We start from the raw sequence: 23,425 nt of genomic DNA, 5'->3' as shown, positions 1-23,425 counted from the left end.
GTGCTCTCCTCTGCATTACAACCAAATATCGATCCAGGTTGAATGTGACAGCAGAGATGAGATGCGCAATGTCGACCACGCTCCCTAACTTTGAGAAACTCTGACGCAACATGCATCCAGCACATCTCATTAGTGGTGGTGAGATACGATACATTATGTCAGGCTCATTTGCAATTGACTGTCATAGCCCCACATTAAAAGTATATGATAGTGAGTTGAGAAGACAGATATACTGTTAGAATGTATTTCAATTGAGATGAACTCTGCGTTCTTGACTGCAGATCGGCAGTTCCAAACGCTGCCAGAGACCAGGAATTTCACATGGGTCGGGCGAGCAGGGTACAGTGAATTAGAAGAATTGCAGCCACGGAGTGGGGAGCGTCTATAAAGCCTAGAGGGAGAGGAGTGAATTGGGATTTTAAAAACACACACATACTGTAGTTGCCAAAGCTACAAAAGAGCAGAATGAGATCTGAAAATAACTAGGTAAGATACTCAAGTGAGAGTGGTGTGGAGTCTTCCTCTCTTTCTTTCCTCAAATAATTCTGCAGAACAACTAGGCAAAACCGCCTTTATTTCAGTTTATAGCTGCGAAAACAGGTGACTAAATTACTAATATTCATTGCTAATTGCACAATTAAAAAAATATATTTATAACCTTTCTTTCACTAACACTCGTACTTGTCTTTTCTTAATAGCACTAACTTTTCTGATACTATAACTGTGATACAAGGTTGGATCTCCTAGCTACTTAAAAAAAAAGGTAGCTCCCCAATTTCGTGGCTCGTGACTCTTGCCTCATTGCTGCAACTCCCGTATGGACTCGGGAGAGGCGAAGGTCGAGAGCCACGCATCACACTGCTTGACACAATGCCCACTTAACCCGGAAGCCAGCCGCACCAATGTGTCGGAGGAAACACCATACACCTGGCCACCGTGTCAGCGTGCACTGTGCCCGGCCTGACACAGGAGTTGCTTGTGCGCGATGGGACAAAGACATCGCTGCCGGCCAAGCTCTCCCCTAACCCGGACGACGCTGTGTCTCCCAGACAGAACCTGGTCTCGAACCCAGATACTCTAGTGGCACAGCTAGCACTACAATGCAGTGCCTTAGACCACTGTGCCACTCGGGAGGCTCTCCTAGCTACCTTAACTATAAGTCACTCCCCACTGGGCACAGATGTCAGTAAAACGTCTAGTTTTGATTTACATTTTGTTGAGTTGTCAACTATTGTGAATTTAATGTGAAATCAACAAAAAATAGCACCATGTCATTGGATTTTTAATGAACAAACATATAAAACACAACATGCAACAATTTCAATGATTTTACTGAGTTACAGTTCATATAAGGAAATCTGTCAATTTAAATGAATTCATTAGGCTCTAATGTATAGATATCACATGACTGGGCAGGGCCGCAGCCATGGATGGGCCTGGGAGGGCATAGGCCCGTCCATTTGGGAGCCAGGTCCACCCACTGGAGAGCCAGGCCCAGCCAATCAGAATTAGTTTTTCCCCACAAAATAGTTTTATTAGAGACAGAAATGCTCCTCAGTTTCATCAGCTGTCCAGTCGCTGGTCTCAGACGATCCCGCAGGTGAAGATTGTGACAGGTTGGACGTACTGCCATATTCTCTAAAACAACATTGGAGGCGGCTTATGGTAGAGAAATTAACAGCTCTGGTAGACATTCCTGCAGTCAGTATGTCAATTGCACACTCCCTTAAAACTTGAGACATCTGTGGCATTGTGTTGTGTGACAAAACTGCACATTTTAGAGTGGCCTTTTATTGTCCCCAGCACAAGGTGCACCTGTAATGATCATGCTGTTTAATCAGCTTCTTGATATGCCACCCCTGCCAGGTGAATGGATTATCTTGGCAAAGGAGAAATGCTCACTAACAGCGATGTAAAAACATTTATGCACAACATTTGAGAGAAATAAACTTTGTGTGTGTATGGAATATTTCTGGGATCTTTCATTTCAGCTCATATGGGACCAACACTTTACATGTTGTGTTTATATTTTTGTTCAGTGTAGGTTAAAAGTTAAGTGAAAAATATCCGAAATGCCATTAAGTTGATGACTTTTTGCAAATCCAATACGTTTTCCACATTGATTCAACGTCATCACGTTGATTTAACCAGTTTTTCCCCACTGGGTATGGATAAGAGCATCTGCTAAATGACTAAAATGTAAACGTACTTCTACCCACATCCAAAACCTCTCACTACTTACGTCTCCAACAGAATCATGTCATAGCTTCCCGATCTGTGACAAAAGACAAAAAAAGAATCCTAATCAATAGCTATCATACGTGTGCAACAAGATAGGGATGGGTCACTATCGTCCCTATAATCACACCTCTGTGTTACGTCAATGTGGTTCTGCGGGACCTGCAGGTGGCCAGGGCTCGGTAAAGAGTCCCAGGCAGTGGCCCCGGCTGAAAATTCCCATTTACAGCTGGATAATCTGGTTGCTGTGAGATAGGTATTAACTGTAGAAGCACCTGACCTCTCTTTTATTTCCCATTCTCTCTTGCTTTCTCTATGACCCCTGTAGTGTAGTCGCTAATGTACTCTGCACTGTCTTTAACCAGTGCCATATCGAAGGGGGAAAGGGATTAGTTGGTAGGGAGGGGGTTGAGTGCAGTGCCGTTCAGTCTGCACGTGTTTGTGTGCGTATAGGGAAGAGGTGGCAGGCCACGGACATCACACTGTTGCCGGGTGGGAGGCAGGAGGGAGTGAGTCCGTGGGTATCAGTACGCTTGGAGTATTAGAAATACAGAACATTGCTCATGGCTCTCAGTCAATCTCTGTTCTCTTCATCTCCTTCTGTCTTCTACTTCTCCCTTTATCTATCACTCTGTTTCTATCTCTTTTTGAGCATAACTCTCCTTTATCCTCTTCCTCTGTCCGACTGATCAGATCAGAAGTACAAATGTATAATCTCCTTTTGCCCAATCTCTACTGGTCTTCTTGTTGTGATAAAGCACATTCACAAACAAACTGACCTTCTTAAAGTGAAACCGACCATCTTGCATGGCAGGATGTTAGTCTGCTTGATGTCTGAAAAAGGTGCTTGGGAATGCAGTACCAGTCAAAAGTGTGCAAAGCTGTTATCAAGGCAAAAGGTGGCTACTTTGAAGAATCTAAAATCTAAAATATATTTTGACTTGTTTAACACTGGTTACGACATGATTCCATATGTGTTATTTCATAGTTTTGATGTCTTCCCTATTATTCAACAATGTAGAAACTAGTTTGAAAAAATAATGAAAAACCCTGAAATGAGTAGGTGTGTCCAAACTTTTGACTGGTACTGTACATCATGAGAAAACTTTAAGGAAATTATCAGACTTAATTGTTGTGTATAGGCTTCTTCAATTACTAGTTTTAGGATACACAGTATTGTAACTATCATTCATTGCTGTGCATTCAGTCTTTTAAATGGAAAGATGAGGTACTGCATACAGATCATATGCTTAAAGACAAATTAAAATGTCTCTAAGAAATAGTATTTGCTTTGTTCTCTTTTCTATATCTCAAGGTCTGCCATTTGTAAACATCCACCCAGGCACCAACCTCTATTACAACCAATGTTCCCTCTAAACTGTGTGCGTGTGTGCCACGCAGTAGCCTTGAGACTGCTGTGCAGCTCCCCAGGACTGCTGCACAGAGTGCATGAGAAGAAATATCAGCCCAAGGAGAAAAGCACGAGATTGAACTTCACTCAACTTTCTAGAGTTTCCCCTGTAAGTTAACAGTATCAACGTTTCCCTTTACTGTAGCAACTTGTTGTTGTGATGAATGAGAAATCGGATTCAATGAATGATGGAGCTGAGTTTGCCTTTTTCCCCAGAAATTAATTTAAGGTGCTCCAAAGCTTTTTACTATCATTCTTTATTTCATTTAACTTTGTTCCATTAGTATAGTTTATTTTTATTCAGTTTAGTCACATGATTTCTCAATTTGCCAATCGGTTGTGCAGCCAGACTTATTTGCCATTCCTTTTGCCTCATCCCTCTCAACCATACCATTTTTCAATTCCTCATCAATCCACAGGGATTTAATAGTTTTCACAGTAATTTTCTTAATGGGTGCATGCTTATTAGCAACTCGAATAAGCAATTTCATAAATGTGTCAAGTGCAGTGTCTGTTTGCTACTCATTACACACCACAAACCAACATATATTCTTAACATTAGGCCCAGCCTTTTGAACTTTGGTTTTCCTAGATATGGCTACTATATTGTGATCACTACGGATACTGGATACTGCTTTCAAGCAAATTTCTGCAGCATTAGTTAAAGATGTGATCAATACATGTTGATGTCAGCAATAGGGGAGTGATTGCTTCCGACAAGAGCACAAGTGAGTCAGGTAAATTAGCTTTTTTTTTTGTCTTAAAGGGGTAGTGTTGTATTTTAAGACAGACTTGAATAAGCTAAGTAGCCAATAGGCAGAGGGTAGCATATGTTGTATGATTCATTGTAATAATGGTAGGGGAATAATAATACATTTTATTTTGTACAGTGTTTTTTTTGCATTAAACAACAGTTTCAGTCACCTCCTTTCCTGAAGGACAAGTGGATAAAGAGGTTCATGTCAAGCCCTGCATGTTTAAAAAAAAAAGTCTCATGGAATGTAGGCCTACATTGAACACCACAGATTGGCTGCTACTGTAGGCTGAATGATAGAACATCTATTTCCATGTTAAAATGTTATGGGACGCATTTTCTCTATTGTTTTTGATGGTAGGACCACTCTGGTAGACCTACATTATGATCAAATAGCCACTTGGCCACTGATAAAACTGTAACTTAAAGCGGGTACATCCTCAGTGTTCACAGGAAAAGCACACTGGAAGTTGCACAGAAATTTCACAACGTTCAAGTTTGCACTCAGCAGAGCTGAAATTTGCTCAGTGCCTCAAAAAATGAGAAGGAACTTTGCTTTACAACCCTCTGTGACTCGTCCCATGTCACTCCATGTCGTCGTTTCGTGTTGAGTTCCTCAATACCATGACGCTCTTCCATAAAGCCTAAACAACATTGTAGCACATCCGTCTTATAAGCAGCGACGGAAGTAGAGTTTTATACATGGGGTGGCCCCTACTTCAGGGGGCCATAGACCATGACATAAAATGTGTGTGTAACCCTAACCTGGCATCTAAGGAGCGTGAATGAATCCTATGATTGCTGATTAGAGGTAGAAGTGATAATTCACTTAACCCGGAGTTCTTCAATGTGGCAGATAGTGTGGTCCAAAAGGGTTACTTCACTAGAATTCAATGTGAGGTCCATAAGGGTTACTTCACTAGAATTCAATGTGAGGTCCATAAGGGTTACTTCACTAGAATTCAATGTGAGGTCCATAAGGGTTACTTCACTAGAATTCAGCATGGCAGATAGTGAGGTCCAAAAGGGTTACTTCACTAGAATTCAACATGGCAGATAGTGTGGTCCATAAGGGTTACTTCACTAGAATTCAGCATGGCAGATAGTGTGGTCCAAAAGGGTTACTTCACTAGAATTCAACATGGCAGACAGTGTGGTCCAAAAGGGTTACTTCACTAGAATTCAACATGGCAGATAGTGTGGTCCAAAAGGGTTACTTCACTAGAATTCAGCATGGCAGATAGTGAGGTCCAAAGGGTCCCTTTTGGACCACACTATCTGCCATGTTGAATTCTAGTGAAGTGTGGTCCATAAGGGTTACTTCACTAGAATTCAACATGGCAGATAGTGTGGTCCATAAGGGTTACTATCTGCCATGTTGAATTCTAGTGAAGTAACCCTTTTGGACCACACTATCTGCCATGTTGAATTCTAGTGAAGTAACCCTTATGGACCACACTATCTGCCATGTTGAATTCTAGTGAAGTAACCCTTTTGGACCACACTATCTGCCATGTTGAATTCTAGTGAAGTAACCCTTATGGACCACACTTCACTAGAATTCAACATGGCAGATAGTGTGGTCCAAAAGGGTTACTTCACTAGAATTCAACATGGCAGATAGTGTGGTCCAAAAGGGTTACTTCACTAGAATTCAGCATGGCAGATAGTGTGGTCCAAAAGGGACTAAATCTGCATAATTATGCGGTTCTGGTGAGAACTAGCTAAATGTTTCACAAACTAATCCATGTTGAGTGAGCGTGCCCTCCTTGACTCAACACTGAGAATTCCGAGGTGACTTAACCTGTCATCAACCATTGTTGTCCTAAGGTGGGTTTTAATCAGTTTTAAAGCTTCTCTCGCAAGAAGCACTGCTGACTGGTGTAACAACAGAACTCTTACAATGTCGAAATAGCTCATGGAAGATGGAAGACCTCTTTATAAGGTTCTAGAAACACAACAAAGTCAAGGAGAGTAGACGGTCTGTCCCTTCCACTTTTCTCTCTCCTATCAAGAAGCCCCTTGGTTTGATGAACCTCATGTTTGAGGTCCTCTAAATCTGACTCAAAGGTCTAAGCAAAGTCAAACAGAGGCTCCTCATTCAAGAATGCTGCACTCTTCTTCTTTGAAAAACGCCTCTGCAGCTCAGCTGTGAGACTGTCAAGAACCTGATAAAAGATAGCTCTTTGGAAGCTCTCACCATCACATTGGTCACTATTTTTCTGTCCTACCATAAAATCAACTACCAGCCTAAGTTACTAGTTAGATCATGGCTAGCCCTACTCTGCAGTAAGTAACTTAGCTAGCTATAATGTGCTATATTGTGGTAATTTTTTGAGTAACGTTAACAGATTGATAATAACAATTGTTTGTTTCGAGTTCAAGTATGAAAATCTAACTGAGTTAATGGATTTTAAATTGCTGAATGTTAACTTGCTGAACACTGACATCTGTAGCTTTCTGTAGCACTGTATTACTAGCACAGATGTAAACATAATGTTAGGTTAAATTGGGAACCGATCTCTCTTATCTGATTAACTGTCTGTTAACAGAGCCAAAGGTCTAACGTTAACTTACACAGCGACTCAACTTTCGTAAAAGTTGTTCGTAAAAGTTGTAAACCCGATGCTAAACCTTAAAACTTACTTCAAATATAATGCTTTCGCCAATCGCGAAAAGAGCTTGTGGAGCTGTGGACATATTCTCTCTTCTTCTTCTGTATGTTCTTCTTGTTTATATGTATCTCGCAACCAACGTTAATATTCTCTCTTCCTCATCCTCGATTTCAAAAATGCGCAGCCGAACGTCAAAATAAATGTTTATTTCAATAAGAGGTGAAATTAGATGTCAATCAGCATCAAACTGCCAGTAGTGAATGAAATTTTGCCACCCTGGACACCCCTCTGGCTCCGCCCCTGCCTATAAGCCTAGCATCTTACCAAACACATGCAGTGTACAGGCATGTCTTTTCGTGTTCACAACATTTTCTTACGATTACACCTGTTGCGTTTCCCTCTTGGTGCACATGTTATATACTGTGACTGATCTCCAGTTCAAAGAGCAAGATACAAAAATAAAAAGAATAACAATGAATAAATACAAAATTCGAATGAAAAGGTCCTCGCACTTCACATCACCACACATGGATGCCTATAGGTAAACGGATGTAATGATGAGAGGTGTTGATAGAAGTGTGCCCTGAGAAACATCACTCATCAAACAGGATATGCTATAGGATATTGTGTACTTTCTCAGGTGAAAAGAATCAACACGTAAGAGGCAGCTACCTCAGAAAACCTTGAAGATGTTGATGAGTGAACACCATGCGCTCAGTCAGTAATGCTGGAAAGGTGAGTTGAGGTAAACGGAGGGAGAGGAGGAGGAAGGCTTCCGACACTTACCGTCCTAATGAGATCCCCTATGGTTAGTCATTGAGCTCTGGCCAGATGATCCCTGAAGATGATTCAGAAGAGCATACCGTAAATGGCTAGAGATATGGGATGACGGCTCTGTTGCTTCCTTAACGTAATCATCCAGGGAAAATCAGTTCATTATTTTATCATCATCCTCTGTGCCTATCCATATCTCATCCTGTCTACACCTACTGTCAAAGCATTTAGTGTCAAAGGCTGTTGACTTTGTGGTCCTGTGTGGCTCTGTCAGTAGAGCATGGCACTTGCAACGCCAATGGTTGTGGGTTTGATTTCAGCTGGGGCCACCCATATGTAAAAATATATGCACAAATGACTAAGTTGCTCTGGATAAAAATGTTTGGTAAATGGCTTGCTGTATATGATTATATACTGTATTTCTTAGCCTCTGTGACTTACCTACAGTGCATTTGGAAAGTACAGTCTTATTCTAAAATGGATTAAATTACTTTTTTCCCTCATCAAGCTACACACAATACCCCATAATGACAAAGTGGTTTTCAGACATTTTAGCAAATTTATAAAAAATAAAAACCAGAAATACCTTATTTACATAAGTATTCAGACCTTTTGCTATGAGACTCGAAATTGAGCTCAGGTGTATCCTGTTTCCATTTATTATCCTTGAAATGTTTCTACAACTTGATTGGAGTCCACCTGTGGTAAATTCAATTGATTGGACATGATTTGGAAAGGCACACACCTGTCTATATAAGGTCCCACAGTTGATTAAAACCTGCTCCAGAGCGCTCAGGACTTCAGACTGGGGTGAAGGTTCACCTTCCAACAGGACAATGACCATAAGCACACAGCCAAGACAACGAAGGAGGGGCTTCGGGAGAAGTCTCTGAATGTCCTTGAGTGGCCCATCCAGAGCCCGGACTTGAACCTGATTGAACATATCTGGAGAGACCTGAAAATAGCTGTGCAGCGACACTCCCCATCCAACCTGAAAGAGCTTGAGAGGATCTGCAGAGAAGAATGAGAGAAACTCCCCAAATACTGGTGTGTCAAGCTTGTAGCATCATACCCATGAAGACTTGAGGCTGTAATCGCTGCCAAAGGTTCTTCGACAAAGTAAAGGGTCTGAATACTAATGTAAAATAAATATTTCATTAATTTTTTATTTTTTTTAGAGAGATTTGCAAACATTTATAAAAATCTGTTTTTGCTTTGTCTTCATGGGATATTGAGTATATATTGATGATTTTAACTTTTTAACTACATTTTAGAATAAGGCTGTAACGTAACAACATTTGTAAAAAGTGAAGGGGTCTGAATACTTTCTGAATGCACTGTATGTGGTCATTACTGACGGTGTCTATTTATATCTTATTTAACTGTGGAAAGGGGGCTGCAATACATATCATGTTGATATGATTTTCAGTTTACTTCCATATGGCTGGTTTCATATTTATCTCCAGGGATCATGAGGAAAAATAATCTAAAACGATTGCTATGTGTATTTACAATCCCCTTCTCCAATCAGATTACTTATTTACCTAGCTCTTATCAATAGATCTTATCAATTTATAAATGACAGTGCATGGAGATTGCTGTTATTTATAAGTAGATGCGTTTCCACTTGGAACCGACAGGTTCGCTCGACTTTATTCATGATTTCCTTGCGCGTAAAGGTAGTGGAATTAAGTCAAGGTCAGAATACGGCACATCTCTAGACACACCTCCGCCACACATTCATTTATTCGAGCTCCATCTTAAACGAATAGCGGGTGAATAGCATGCTATTTTCATGCTCAAGTTTAAGGTCAGAATACGCATAGAGAAAATAGCATAAAAAAGGAAATACATTCCATTTACGCACGCCTAACTCTTACGCACGCTTAACCATGGAGATAAGCAGCGAGAGAGGAGTTCACAGGAACCAATCAAAGGTATCAGATAAGGTTTCATCCAGCATGTTTACCCATTGTTCTCTGAGAGATGGATTTATCTGCTTGTACTGGGCCAATAAGAATAAAATAAAGATTCATTTACCAGAGTGATAAATATACTGTTGCTATGCTGCTGAATATCATATTCTTTGGAGCTTGCAATAAAGGGATTTCACTATACTTGTGCACGTGACATTAAAACTTGAAACTTCTTGTCTCCACATGTTTCGATCCCATTCCCTCCATGTCGTTGTGTCATGTTGAGTCCCTCAATGCCATGATGTGCTTCTATGTCCCGATCATACCATGAATGGTTAACTGAGACTTCAGTATCAGGGGGTCAGATGGGGGATGGTGAGACAATCAGTGATATGTTGCCTGGCTACACCACACACACAGAAGTCAAGTTTCTTCTTTGTAATGAGTCTGGTTTCGGAGTACCTCCCTGACCCTTCACCGAATGCAAACAAATTCACCATTGGCTTTGGTTGGTTAAAGACGATCCTATCGCTGATGACTTTATTTTGTACAATGCCCACTCCTCGGCTACAATATCCGGACCCCTTCTAATGCCGGTACGGGGCATGGAACCCCGCCGATCCTTCACGACTGGAATACCGACATAATCTGCCTGAGGATCCCAACAGGCCCCTCAGGCGCGACGTCCCCTGAAGGCCAGTTCTACTAACCGCGGCCTGCTAGCTATATAGAGCATATTGGACTGTTAGCTGATCCATCGGCCAGTTTCTTGGACCACTTTACCAATTGGACTTGGACCCCTCTGGTACTTGGAACCCTACTAATCCCACGACTGGTCTATCGACATCCCTGCACAAGGAGGCAAAAACATACTTTCCCCCATCGCAACGTCCCTCTAAGGCCCTTATGCAAGCCCCGGCCTGCTAACGGCTATCTTGCTAGCCCCGGCCTGCTAACTGTCTGAATCGCTGTGTCCCCAGCCTGCCCAACCACTCACTGGACCCATACAATCACTTGGCTATGCATGCCTCTACCTAATATCAATATGCCTTGTCCATTACTGTCCTGGTTAGTGATTACTGTCTTATTTCACTGTAGAGCCTCTAGCCCTGCTCAATATGCCTTAACCAACCATGTTGTTCCACCTCCCACATATGCGATGACATCTCCTGGTTTAAACGACTCTAGAGACTATATCTCTCTCATCATTACTCAATGCCTAGGTTTACCTTCAATGTACTCTCTTCCTACCATACCTTTGTCTGTACATTATGCCTTGAATCTATGCTATCGTGTCCAGAAACCTGCTCCCTTTACTCTCTGTTCCAAACATGTAAGACAGACAGTTCTTATAGCCTTAGATTGGAAAGCTGCCACGGTCATCCCCCTCTTCAAAGGGGGAGACATTCTAGACCCAAACTGCTACAGATCTATATCTATTCTACCCTGCCTTTCTAAGGTCTTTAAAAGACAAGTTAACAAACAGATTACCGACCATTTCGAATCTCACCGTACCTTCTCCGCTATGCAATCTGGTTTCAGATTTGGTCATGGGTGCACCTCAGCCATGCTCAAGGTCCTAAACGATATCATAACCGCTATTGATAAAATACATTACTGTGCAGCCGTATTCATCGACCTGGCCAAGGCTTTCGACTCTGTCAATCACAACATTCTTATTGGTAGACTCAACAGCCTTAGTTTCTCAAATGATTGCCTCGCTTGGTTCACCAACTACTTCTCTGATAGAGTTCAGTATGTCAAATCGGAGGGCCTGTTGTCCGGACCTCTGGCAGTCTCTATGGGGGTGCCACAGGGTTAAGTTCTCAGGCCGACTCTCTTCTCTGTATACATCAATGATGTCGCTCTCACTGCTGGCGATTATTTGATCCACCTCTACGCAGACGACACCATTCTGTATACCTCTGGCCCTTCGTTGGACAACCTCCAGGTGAGCTTCAATGCCATACAACTCTCCTTCCGTGGCCTCCAACTGCTCTTAAATGCATGTAAACTAAATGCATGCACTTCAACCGATCGCTGCTCGCACCTGCCCGCCCGTCCAGCATCACTACTCTGGACGGTTCTGATTTAGAATATGTGGACAACTACAAATACCTAGGTGTCTGGTTAGACTGTAAACTCACCTTCCAGACTTATCTTGGCCAGGTCGCAGTTGCAAATGAGAACTTGTTCTCAACTAGCCTACCTGGTTAAATAAAGGTGAAATAAAATAAAATATGTAGCGAACGGCAGAGCAGTGGAAGAATTTAGTGTTGTCATGCTAAGATATGGGATCATGCCTCTGTTTATTCCTTAATGTAATCATCCACAGCAAATAAATGTATTAATGTATCAATCATTGATTGATTTTCATTTGCCAGTGAAAAAAGTACATATACAGTACATACATTTTAAAAACGTGACCAGGATAGCACAATAAAGTAAGACTAATTTCCATTGTGGTCTCATTCATCCTCTACTTTAAATGCATTTAGTGTCAAACGCCTGTTAATTTAGCCTGCAAGCACTAATGGCAGTAGGCTAGATGGCAGTAGTGAGATCCAGATAATGTTTTTGAGTAATATCAATGCATGTTATACAGCAACCTTGTTAGACTGTGTCTGCCTGCATAACATTTCAGTTGAATACGCGGTATACAATGCGTTTCATACTCAAATGTTGGTCATCGCAACAGTGATTCTGGTAAATATATGGCCTACCTGGTTGTGTCTCGCGGTTCTGTCTGTCGTTGCTCAATGACGATGACCTTTGAACCGCGTTACCCAGAAAACACCGCGCTGTCGGCTTCAGTGGGTTAGAGTTGGCTGTTGTATCTGTTCTACTACTAGTCTTGGTTAAGATGTTGTCATACATTTAGCTCAGTTATTCTGAAATGCGTTGCTATCAGCACATATAAAGCATTCAAGTTCTCAGTCAGTCGTTCTTTCTACCGTGGTGTGTGTATGAGCGGCGTTGCCGACAGGAGAAATCCCGTGCTGGATTGTTGCGGAGGGCTGAATAACGTGGATTACAGTAAGGTACACGAGTGAGTGGGTGATACATATGGTACTAGTGTGTGCGCATGACATTCAGAGAGGGAAAAAATTGGGATGGTCTACTCAACAACTAACTATCGTTGATTTGTTGTCATTCGCCACACAGTAACCCGTTTTAGACAAAGAATGTATCGAAACGAATGAATTGCCACACAACCGCCATAACGTGACATCGACCATTGTCATAGATAATAATGTGCACTGCGCAGAGCGTTGCATTCCGTGAGTGTATGTGAGATGTGACTGAGTTGGTTTAGCTACAACGCAGTGCATAACACGTTTTAGGTAGTAGGCTACAGTGTCGTCATGGTGTAGAGTCAAGCTGCTGGAGAGTTGTGGGTCTGACAGCTTATACAAATAATATTATAGCCTACTGCTTCTGAATATTGCTCGAGCCTGCATGGCTGGACCGTCTCTGGGTATCACTTTGCAACCTGGACTCCGGGGTTAGACGTAACATAGTAAATCAGGGACACTCAAATTAGAATGAAATGTTACATTTTGTAAGGTATGTATTAAAGGTACCTTGATATTTTCTAAATTACAATTTGTACAATATGTTACACATTTTCAATACGTATGATATGTTACAAATTCCAATTTGTTGTGGCTAGGTGGCTAATATTAGCTGGGTAGGGGAAGGGTTAACTAACATACTAAGTAGTTGCAAAGTAGCTAAAAAGTATTAAGTAGTTACTAAAATGCTAAAGTTGTCCGTGATGAGATTTGAACATCCAACCTTTGGGTTGCTAGACGTTCGCGTTATACCCTCAACCATCCTCCTGACGTTTGCGTTATACTCCCACCCCGACCTTCTGTCTAATGTAACCATATCAAATGTAACATGTCATACTAATTTGAGGTCATGGATTTTTGTTTACGATGTTACGTCTTGCCTATGAGACCAGCCTGCACGTAAGCCTTTATTTATTTATTTATTTATTTATTTACCACCTTTATTTAACCAGGTAGTCCAGTTGAGAACAAGTTCTCATTTACAACTGCGACCTGGGCAAGATAAAACAAAGCAGTGCAACAAAAACAACACAGAGTTACACATGGGATAAACAAATGTACAGTCAATAACACAATCGAAAATCTATATACAGTGTGTTCAAATGAGGTAAGGCAATAAATAGGCCATAGTGGTGAAGGTATTACAATTTAGCAATTAACACTGGAGTGATAGATGTGCAGATGAGGATGTGCAAGTATAAATACTGGTGTGCGAAAGAGCAGGAATAAACACATATGGGGATGAGGTAGGTTTAATGTCTACTTATAAACTGGCTACCTATTTAATCATTTAACCACTAGCCTCTTACATGATTAACAAAGGATTAGCCTACTGTCCTTCATATTACAATGGTTTTGAATCTTGTTAATGACTAACAAGTGATATCTAGACTAATGCTTTACAAACAACCAGTGGATAAGAAATATCTGATGATGGTTTGGTTATAAGCAGACCTTGAACTGAAGTATTAGCCCACCTGATTAAACCATCGTTTCCTACAACATGCTGGAAATGTAGGCTACATTTACTAGTGCAAATTATAGCGGGTGTTTAACAGAGTCAAACCAGTAACACGTGCAGGTGGGTACACATGGTCAACTGATGTACTGTAGGCTACTTAATTCAGTATCACCACAGAGTAGGCTTGGACATGACCAGTTCAAGTGGTTTGCTGGCCTTTGCAGGCTAGGTCATTGTGTCTATGTGGGGGCGTCAAAAGCTCTTTTCAAAATGAAAAATAAAGTGTTTGCCTTGTGGTAATGGAACTCTAAAATTGACTGAACCCTGACCCCTCTCCTCCCCCATTCAAAGCCCAGTTCAAAGTCGGGTATGTCTAAAAACAACAAGTATCAGGTGAAGAAGGCACTATGCCTCAGTGTGGGGAAACCCAAACAAGCAGCGACGTATGTTCATGTTTGAATTGGAGGGGAACATGGTGTCACTACTCAGTCGTGCAAGGGTCTTGGGTTTGCAATAAAACATATATATATACAGTACCAGTCAAAAATGTGGACACCTACTCATTCAACGTAAAAAAAACAAACAAAGTGTGTATATCAACTGGTGTGCCTTGTTAAAAGTTAATTTGAGGAATTTCTTTCCTTAGTGCATTTGAACCAATCAGTTGTGACAAGGTAGGGGTGGTATACAGTCGAGAGCCCTGTTTTGTAAAAGATCAAGTCCATATTATGGTAAGAACAGATCAAATAAGCAAAGAGAAGAGACAGTCCATCATTACTTTAATACATGAAGGTCAGTCAATCCAGAAAATCTCAAGAACTTTGAAAGTGTCTTCAAGTGCAGTCGCAACAACCATCAAGTACTATGATGAAACTGGCTCTCATGAGGACCGACACAGGAAAGGGAGACCCAGAGTTACAGTGAGGGGGAAAAGGTATTTGATCCCCTGCTGATTCTGTACGTTTGCCCACTGACAAACAAATGATCAGTCTATAATTTTGATGGTAAGTTTATTTGAACAGTGAGAGACAGAATAACAACAAAAAAATCCAGAAAAACGCATGTCAAAAATGTTATAAATTGATTTGCATTTTTATGAGGGAAATAAGTATTTGACGCCCTATCAGTCAGAAAGATTTCTGGCTCCCAGGTGTCTTTCATACAGGTAACGAGCTGAGATTAGGAGCACACTCTTAAAGGAAGTGCTCCTAATCTCAGTTTGTTACCTGTATAAAAGACACCTGTCCACAGAAGCAATTAATCAGATTCCAAACTCTCCACCATGGCCAAGACCAAAGAGCTCTCCAACGATGTCAGGGACAAGATTGTAGATCTACACAAGGCTGGAATGGGCTACAAGACCATCGCCAAGCAGCTTAGTGAGAAGGTGACAACAGTTGGTGTGATTATTCGCAAATGGAAGAAACACAAAATAACTATCAATCTCCCTTGGCCTGGGGCTCCATGCAAGATCTCACCTCGTGGAGTTGCAATGATCATGAGAACGGTGACGAATCAGCCCAGAACTACACGGGGGGATCTTGTCAATGATCTCAAGGCAGCTGGGACCATAGTCACCAAGAAAACAATTGCTAACACACTACGCCTTGAAGGACTGAAATCATGCAGTACCCGTATATGTGCTCAAGAAAGCCAATATACATGCCCATTTGAAGTTTGCCAATGAACAATGATTCAGAGGACAACTGGGTGAAAGTGTTGTGGTCAGATGAGACCAAAATGGAGCTCTTTGGCATCAACTCAACTCACCGTGTTTGGAGGAGGAGGAATGCTGCCTATGACCCCAAGAATATCATCCCCACTGTCAAACATGGAGGTGGAAACTTTATGCTTTGGGGGTGTTTTTCTGCTAAGGGGACAGGACAACTTCACCGCATCAAAGGGACGATGGACGGGGCCATGTACCATCAATTCTTGGGTGAGAACCTCCTTCCCTCAGCCAGGGCATTGAAAATGGGTTGTGGATGGGTATTCCAGCATGACAATGACCCAAAACACACGGCCAAGGCAACAAAGGAGTGGCTCAAGAATATGCACATTAAGGTCCTGGAGTGGCCTAGCCAGTCTCCAGACCTTAATCCCATAGAAAATCTGTGGAGGGAGCTGAAGGTTCGAGTTGCCAAACGTCAGCCTCGAAACCTCAATGACTTGGAGAAGATCTGCAAAGAGGAGTGGGACAAAATCCCTCCTGAGATGTGTGCAAACCTGGTGGCCAACTACAAGAAACGTCTGACCTCTGCGATTGCAACCAAGTACTAAGTCATGTTTTGCAGAGGGGTCAAATACTTATTTCCCTCATTAAAATGCAAATGAATTTATAACATTTTTGACATGCATTTTTCTGGATTTTTTTGTTGTTATTCTGTCTCTCACTGTTCAAATAAACCTAGCACGCCACTACTAAAGGACACCAATAAGAAGAGACTTGCTTTGGCCAAGAAACACGATCAATGGACGTTAGAGCGGTGATAATCTGTCCTTTAGTCTGATGAGTTCAAATTTTAGATTTTTGCTTCTAATCGCCATATATTTTTGAGACGCAGAGTAGGTGAATGGATGATCTCTGCATGTGTGGTTTCCACTGAGATGCATGGAGGTGTGATGGGGTGCTTTGCTGGTGACACTGTCAGTGATTTATTTAGATCTCAAGACACACTTAACCAGCATTCTGCAACGATACGCCATCCCATCTGGGTTGGCTGCTTTTTCGTCACTTTGCAGTCCAACTCATCCCAAACCATCTCAATTGGGTTGAGGTCGGGTGATTGTGGATGTCAGGTCATCAGATGCAGCACTCCATCACTCTCTTTCTTGGTTCAATAGCCCTTAGACAGCCTGGAGGTGTGTTGGGTTATTGTCCTGTTGAAAAACAAATGATAGTCCCACTAAGCTCAAACCAGATGGGATGGCATATTGCTGCAGAATGCTGTGGTAGCCATGCTGGTTAAGTGAGTCTTGAATTCTAAAAAAATCACAGTGTCACCAGAATTGCACCTCTTCCATGCTTCACGGTGGGAACCACACATGCAGAGATCATCCGTTCACCAACTCTGTATCTCACAAAGATACGGATGTTGGAACCAAAAATCTCTAATTTGGACTCCTCAGACCACATTTTCATCGGTCTAATGTCCATTGCTCGTGTTTCAGGGCTCAAGCAAGTCTACTTCTTATTAGTGTCCTTTAGTAGTGGTTTCTTTGCAGCAATTTCAACCATGAAGGCCTGATTGACACAGTCTCCTCTGAACAGTTGATGTTGAGATGTCTGTTACTTGAACTGAAGCATTTATTTGGGCTGCAATTTCTGTGCCTGGTAACTCTAAGGAACTGATCATCTGCAGCAGAGGTAACTCTGGGTCTTCCTTTCCTGTTGCGGTCCTCATGAGAGCCAGCTTCATCATAGCGCTTGATGGTTTTTGCGACTGCACTTGAAGATACTTTCAAACTTGTTCGGGATATGGGGCAGTATTTGGAAGTTTGGATGACTGAGGTGCCCAAAGTAAACTACCTGCTACTCAGGCCCAGAAGCTAGGATATGCATATGCATTGCAGTATTGGATATAAAACACTCTGCAGTTTCTAAAACTGTTAAAGTTATGTCTCTGAGTATAACAGAACTGATTTGGCAGGCGAAAACCCAAGGACACTTTCTGTTGACCTGCCAGCCAATTCAAAGGTTAAGCTATTGAAAACAAAGACTTCCACCTCCCAAATTGCAGTTCCTATGTCTTCTACAAGATGTCAACAGTTATACATGGTTTCAGGCTTGTATTCTGAAAAAACAACGAGGAATAGTTGTTTATCCTCACGGAGTCCTCTCCTTGCGTGCGAGCTTCGTTCTTTTCCTTTCCTATTGAAAGTAGTTAGCTCCGTATGAAATATTATCGTTTATTTAGATATTAGAGTAGCTAATAATGGATTAGAAACGTCATTTGATTTGTTTGGACAAATTTCACTGGTAACTTTTGGAACTCCTATGTCTGCATTCTGAACGGGTGGATTACTGAACACAATGTGGGATATAAAGAAGGAATTTATCGACCAAAACGACCATTCATTGTGTTCCTGGGACTCTTGTGAATGCGATCAGAGGAAGATCTTCAAAAGGTAAGTGACTTATTTTGTCGCTATATGGGATTTTGTGACACCTGTGCTTGTTTGGATATTATGCTGTTGTGAGGCGCTGACCTCAGATAATCAATTGCTGTGCTGTCACCGTAAAGCCTTTTTTAAATCCGCCGATGCGGTTAGATTGCCAAGATTCTAAGCTAAGGAATCAAAATCAAATCAAATGAAATTTTATTTGTCACATACACATGGTTAGCAGATGTTAATGCGAGTGTAGCGAAATGCTTGTGCTTCTAGTTCCGACAATGCAGTAATAACCAACAAGTAATCTAACTAACAATTCCAAAACTACTGTCTTATACACAGTGTAAGGGGATAAAGAATATGTACATAAGGATATATGAATGAGTGATGGTACAGAGCAGCATAGGCAGGATACAGTAGATGGTATCGAGTACAGTATATACATGAGATGAGTATGTAAACAAAGTGGCATAGTTAAAGTGGCTAGTGATACATGTATTACATAAGGATGCAGTCGATGATATAGAGTACAGTATATACGTATGCATATGAGATGAATAATGTAGGGTAAGTAACATTATATAAGGTAGCATTGTTTAAAGTGGCTAGTGATATATTTACATCATTTCCCATCAATTCCCATTATTAAAGTGGCTGGAGTTGAGTCAGTGTCAGTGTGTTGGCAGCAGCCACTCAATGTTAGTGGTGGCTGTTTAACAGTCTGATGGCCTTGAGATAGAAGCTGTTTTTCAGTCTCTCGGTCCCAACTTTGATGCACCTGTACTGACCTCGCCTTCTGGATGATAGCGGGGTGAACAGGCAGTGGCTCGGGTGGTTGATGTCCTTGATGATCTTTATGGCCTTCCTGTAACATCGGGTGGTGTAGGTGTCCTGGAGGGCAGGTAGTTTGCCCCCGGTGATGCGTTGTGCAGACCGCACTACCCTCTGGAGAGCCTTACGGTTGTGGGCGGAGCAGTTGCCGTACCAGGCGGTGATACAGCCCACCAGGATGCTCTCGATTGTGCATCTGTAGAAGTTTGTGTGCTTTTGGTGACAAACCAAATTTATTCAGCCTCCTGAGGTTGAAGAGGCGCTGCTGCGCCTTCTTCACGATGCTGTCTTGTGTGAGTGGACCAATTCAGTTTGTCTGTGATGTGTATGCCGAGGAACTTAAAACTTGCTACCCTCTCCACTACTGTTCCATCGATGTGGATAGGGGGGTGTTCCCTCTGCTGTTTCCTGAAGTCCACAATCATCTCCTTAGTTTTGTTGACGTTGAGTGTGAGGTTATTTTCCTGACACCACACTCCGAGGGCCCTCACCTCCTCCCTGTAGGCCGTCTCGTCGTTGTTGGTAATCAAGCCTACCACTGTTGTGTCGTCCGCAAACTTGATGATTGAGTTGGAGGCGTGCGTGGCCACGCAGTCGTGGGTGAACAGGGAGTACAGGAGAGGGCTCAGAACGCACCCTTGTGGGGCCCCAGTGTTGAGGATCAGCGGGGTGGAGATGTTGTTGCCTACCCTCACCACCTGGGGGCGGCCCGTCAGGAAGTCCAGTACCCAGTTGCACAGGGCGGGGTCGAGACCCAGGGCCTCGAGCTTGATGACGAGCTTGGAGGGTACTATGGTGTTGAATGCCGAGCTGTGGTCGATGAACAGCATTCTCACATAGGTATTCCTCTTGTCCAGATGCGTTAGGGCAGTGTGCAGTGTGGTTGAGATTGTATCGTCTGTGGGCCTATTTGGGCGGTAAGCAAATTGGAGTGGGTCTAGGGTGTCGGGTAGGGTGGAGGTGATATGGTCCTTGACTAGTCTCTCAAAGCACTTCATGATGACGGAAGTGAGTGCTACGGGGCGGTAGTCGTTTAGCTCAGTTACCTTAGCTTTCTTGGGAACAGGAACAATGGTGGCCCTCTTGAAGCATGTGGGAACAGCAGACTGGTATAGGGATTGATTGAATATGTCCGTAAGCACACCGGCCAGCTAGTCTGCGCATGCTCTGAGGGCGCGGCTGGGGATGCCGTCTGGGCCTGCAGCCTTGCGAGGGTTAACATGTTTAAATGTCTTACTCACCTCGGCTGCTGTGAAGGAGAGTCCGCATGTTTTCGTTGCAGGCCGTGTCAGTGGCACTGTATTGTCCTCAAAGCGGGAAAAAAAGTTATTTAGTCTGCCTGGGAGCAGGACATCCTGGTCCGTGACTGGGCTGGATTTCTTCTTGTAGTCCGTGATTGACTGTAGACCCTGCCACATGCCTCTTGTGTCTGAGCCGTTGAATTGAGATTCTACTTTGTCTCTGTACTGACGCTTAGCTTGTTTGATAGCCTTGCGGAGGGAATAGCTGCACTGTTTGTATTCGGTCATGTTACCAGTCACCTTGCCCTGATTAAAAGCAGTGGTTCGCGCTTTCAGTTTCACGCGAATGCTGCCATCAATCCACGGTTTCTGGTTAGGGAATGTTTTAATCGTTGCTATGGGAACGACATATTCAACGCACGTTCTAATGAACTCGCACACCGAATCAGCGTATTCGTCAATATTGTTATCTGACGCAATACGAAACATGTCCCAGTCCACGTGATGGAAGCAGTCTTGGAGTGTGGAGTCAGCTTGGTCGGACCAGCGTTGGACAGACCTCAGCGTGGGAGCCTCTTGTTTTAGTTTCTGTCTGTAGGCAGGGATCAACAAAATGGAGTCGTGGTCAGCTTTTCCGAAAGGAGGGCGGGGCAGGGCCTTATATGCGTCGCGGAAGTTAGAGTAACAATGATCCAAGGTTTTTCCACCCCTGGTTCCGCAATCGATATGCTGATAAAATTTAGGGAGTCTTGTTTTCAGATTAGCTTTGTTAAAATCCCCAGCTACAATGAATGCAGCCTCCGGATGAATGGATTCCAGTTTGCAAAGAGTCAAATAAAGTTCGTTCAGAGCCATCGATGTGTCTGCTTGGGGGGGGGGGATATATACGGCTGTGATTATAATCGAAGAAAATTATCTTGGTAGATAATGCGGTCTACATTTGATTGTGAGGAATTCTAAATCAGGTGAACAGAAGGATTTGAGTTCCTGTATGTTTCTTTCATCACACCATGTCTCGTTAGCCATAAGGCATACGCCCCCGCCCCTCTTCTTACCAGAAAGATGTTTGTTTCTGTCGGCGCGATGCGTGGAGAAACCCGCTGGCTGCACCGCCTCCGATAGCGTCTCTCCAGTGAGCCATGTTTCCGTGAAGCAAAGAACGTTACAGTCTCTGATGTCCCTCTGGAATGCTACCCTTGCTCGGATTTCATCAACCTTGTTGTCAAGAGACTGGACATTGGCGAGAAGAATGCTAGGGAATGGTGCACGATGTGCCCGTCTCCGGAGTCTGTCCAGAAGACCGCCTCGTTTCCCTCTTTTTCGGAGTCGTTTTTTTGGGTCGCTGCATGGGATCCATTCCGTTGTCCTGGGTGAAAGGCAGAACACAGGATCCGCGTCGCGAAAAACATATTCTTGGTCGTACTGATGGTGAGTTGACGCTGATCTTCAGTAGTTCTTCTCGACTGTATGTAATGAAACCTAAGATGACCTGGTGTACTAATGTAAGAAATAACACGTAAAAAAACAAAACACTGCATAGTTTCCTAGGAACGCGAAGCGAGGCAGCCATCTCTGTCGGCGCCGGAAGAATCATGTATGACACTTGTGTTATCATGAATGTTTAATATTGCGTGTTTTGTATTTTGAATTTGGCACTCTGCAATTTCACCGGATGTTGTTGAGGTGGGTCGCTAGCAGAACGCCTGCGCCAGAAAGGTTTTAAATTATGGACTGTTGTTAACCTTTGCTTATTTGAGCTGTTCTCAGTGTTGACAACTCATTTTCAGGGGAAGTTGCTAGAGGCAAGTCACACAGAGGCTAGAGGCAAGTCACACATTCCGCTAGCGGAAACCCGCCCTACATTCCGCTGAAAAGGCAGCGCGGGATATTCAAAAATTATTTTTTTAAATATTCAACTTTCACACATTAACAAGTCCAATAGAGCAAATGGAAGATAAACATCTTGTTAATCTACCCATCGTGTCCGATTTAAAAAAAATGTTTTACAGCGAAAACACAACATATATTTATGTTAGATCCCCACCAAATCCAAAGCCATTTTTCCCAGCCAAAGATAGTTACAAAAGCAGAAATAGAGATAAAATTAATCACTAACCTTTAAAAATCTTCATCAGATGACACTCATAGGACATCATGTTACACAATACATTTTTGTTTTGTTCGATAATGTGCATATTTACATCCACAAATCTCGGTTTACATTGGCGCCATGTTCAGTAATGCCTCCAAAATATCCAGTGATTACAGAGAGCCACGTCATATAACAGAAATACTCATCATAACCTTTGACGAAAGATACATGTTTTACATATGATTAAAGATACACTTGTTCTTAATGCAACCACTGTGTCAGATTTTATAAAAACTTTACGGAAAAGGCATACCATGCAATAATCTGAGACGGCGCTCAGAGGTACACAATATTTCTCCGCCATGTTGGAGTCAACAGAAATACGAAATTACATCATGAATATTCCCATTGATGTTTCATCAGAATGCAGTGCCAGGAATCCTAGTTCTGCAATAAATCGTTGTTTTGTTCGATAATGTCCATTACTAGTGTCCAAAGTGAAAATGCTGCCCTCTATCCCTAACATGTTAACAGTGTATTGGTAGTTTGTTAACATGGTACCTAACTGATCAACAATTAGAGGTACAAGCTAATAACAAGGTATGCTATGGTATTGAACAAGCAACTTAACTCAAATAATGATGTGTGCGCTAGGCATCTCTCTCCCAGTTGTTGTGCTTTCTGGCTGGCTAGCTGCTCGATGGTTTCCTCCAAATATTTCCACTGTTCTCGCTTACACTGCAGTGCACACTGCCACATCAGCTGTGTCTCCGCCAGTTCCGAAAGTCCACTCCTTGCATATGATGAGTAAGTATGATGATCATGATCATAGATTGGCAATGAAATCATCTTCACTGTCCAACTGCATTGTCACGGAGCTAGAACCAGCAGAAGAGGATGGAGT

General features: G+C 42.5%; 1 protein-coding gene and 1 long non-coding RNA gene across 8 annotated transcripts in view; one reads left to right on the top strand and one right to left on the bottom strand.

Moving 5' to 3' along the window:
• Window positions 1–1,580: 1,580 nt before the first annotated feature.
• On the bottom strand, window positions 1,581–12,550 carry LOC118939513. 2 transcript variants are annotated; one of them, XR_005036453.1, is made up of 4 exons: window positions 12,432–12,549; window positions 7,805–7,856; window positions 2,243–2,275; window positions 1,593–1,638 (listed from the first exon to the last, which is right to left on the bottom strand). It is a non-coding gene; the product is annotated as an uncharacterized LOC118939513 (long non-coding RNA). The 2 variants fall into 2 exon arrangements; XR_005036454.1 differs by lacking the exon at window positions 7,805–7,856 and having other exon boundaries at window positions 1,581–1,638; window positions 12,432–12,550.
• Window positions 12,483–23,425, top strand: part of pemt (phosphatidylethanolamine N-methyltransferase) — an 81,341-nt gene continuing 70,398 nt past the window's right edge. Inside the window, exon 1 of one of the 6 annotated variants that reach the window (XM_036946305.1) lies at window positions 12,483–12,744. Coding sequence is in view for 2 of the 6 variants with exons in the window: in XM_036946302.1 (XP_036802197.1) it covers window positions 12,675–12,749 (75 nt within the window). In the remaining 4 variants the exon portion in view is untranslated. Of the gene's footprint in view, window positions 12,758–13,003; window positions 13,276–23,425 lie in introns of those variants that run through there. The other 5 variants (XM_036946302.1, XM_036946303.1, XM_036946304.1 and 2 more) reach the window with 5 other exon arrangements.

Source organism: Oncorhynchus mykiss, chromosome 16 (genome assembly GCF_013265735.2).
Source record: "Oncorhynchus mykiss isolate Arlee chromosome 16, USDA_OmykA_1.1, whole genome shotgun sequence".
Classification (NCBI taxonomy): Eukaryota; Metazoa; Chordata; class Actinopteri; order Salmoniformes; family Salmonidae; genus Oncorhynchus; species Oncorhynchus mykiss.
Note: the sequence above shows the minus strand (reverse complement) of the source record. Positions and strands in the feature narration are given on the sequence as shown.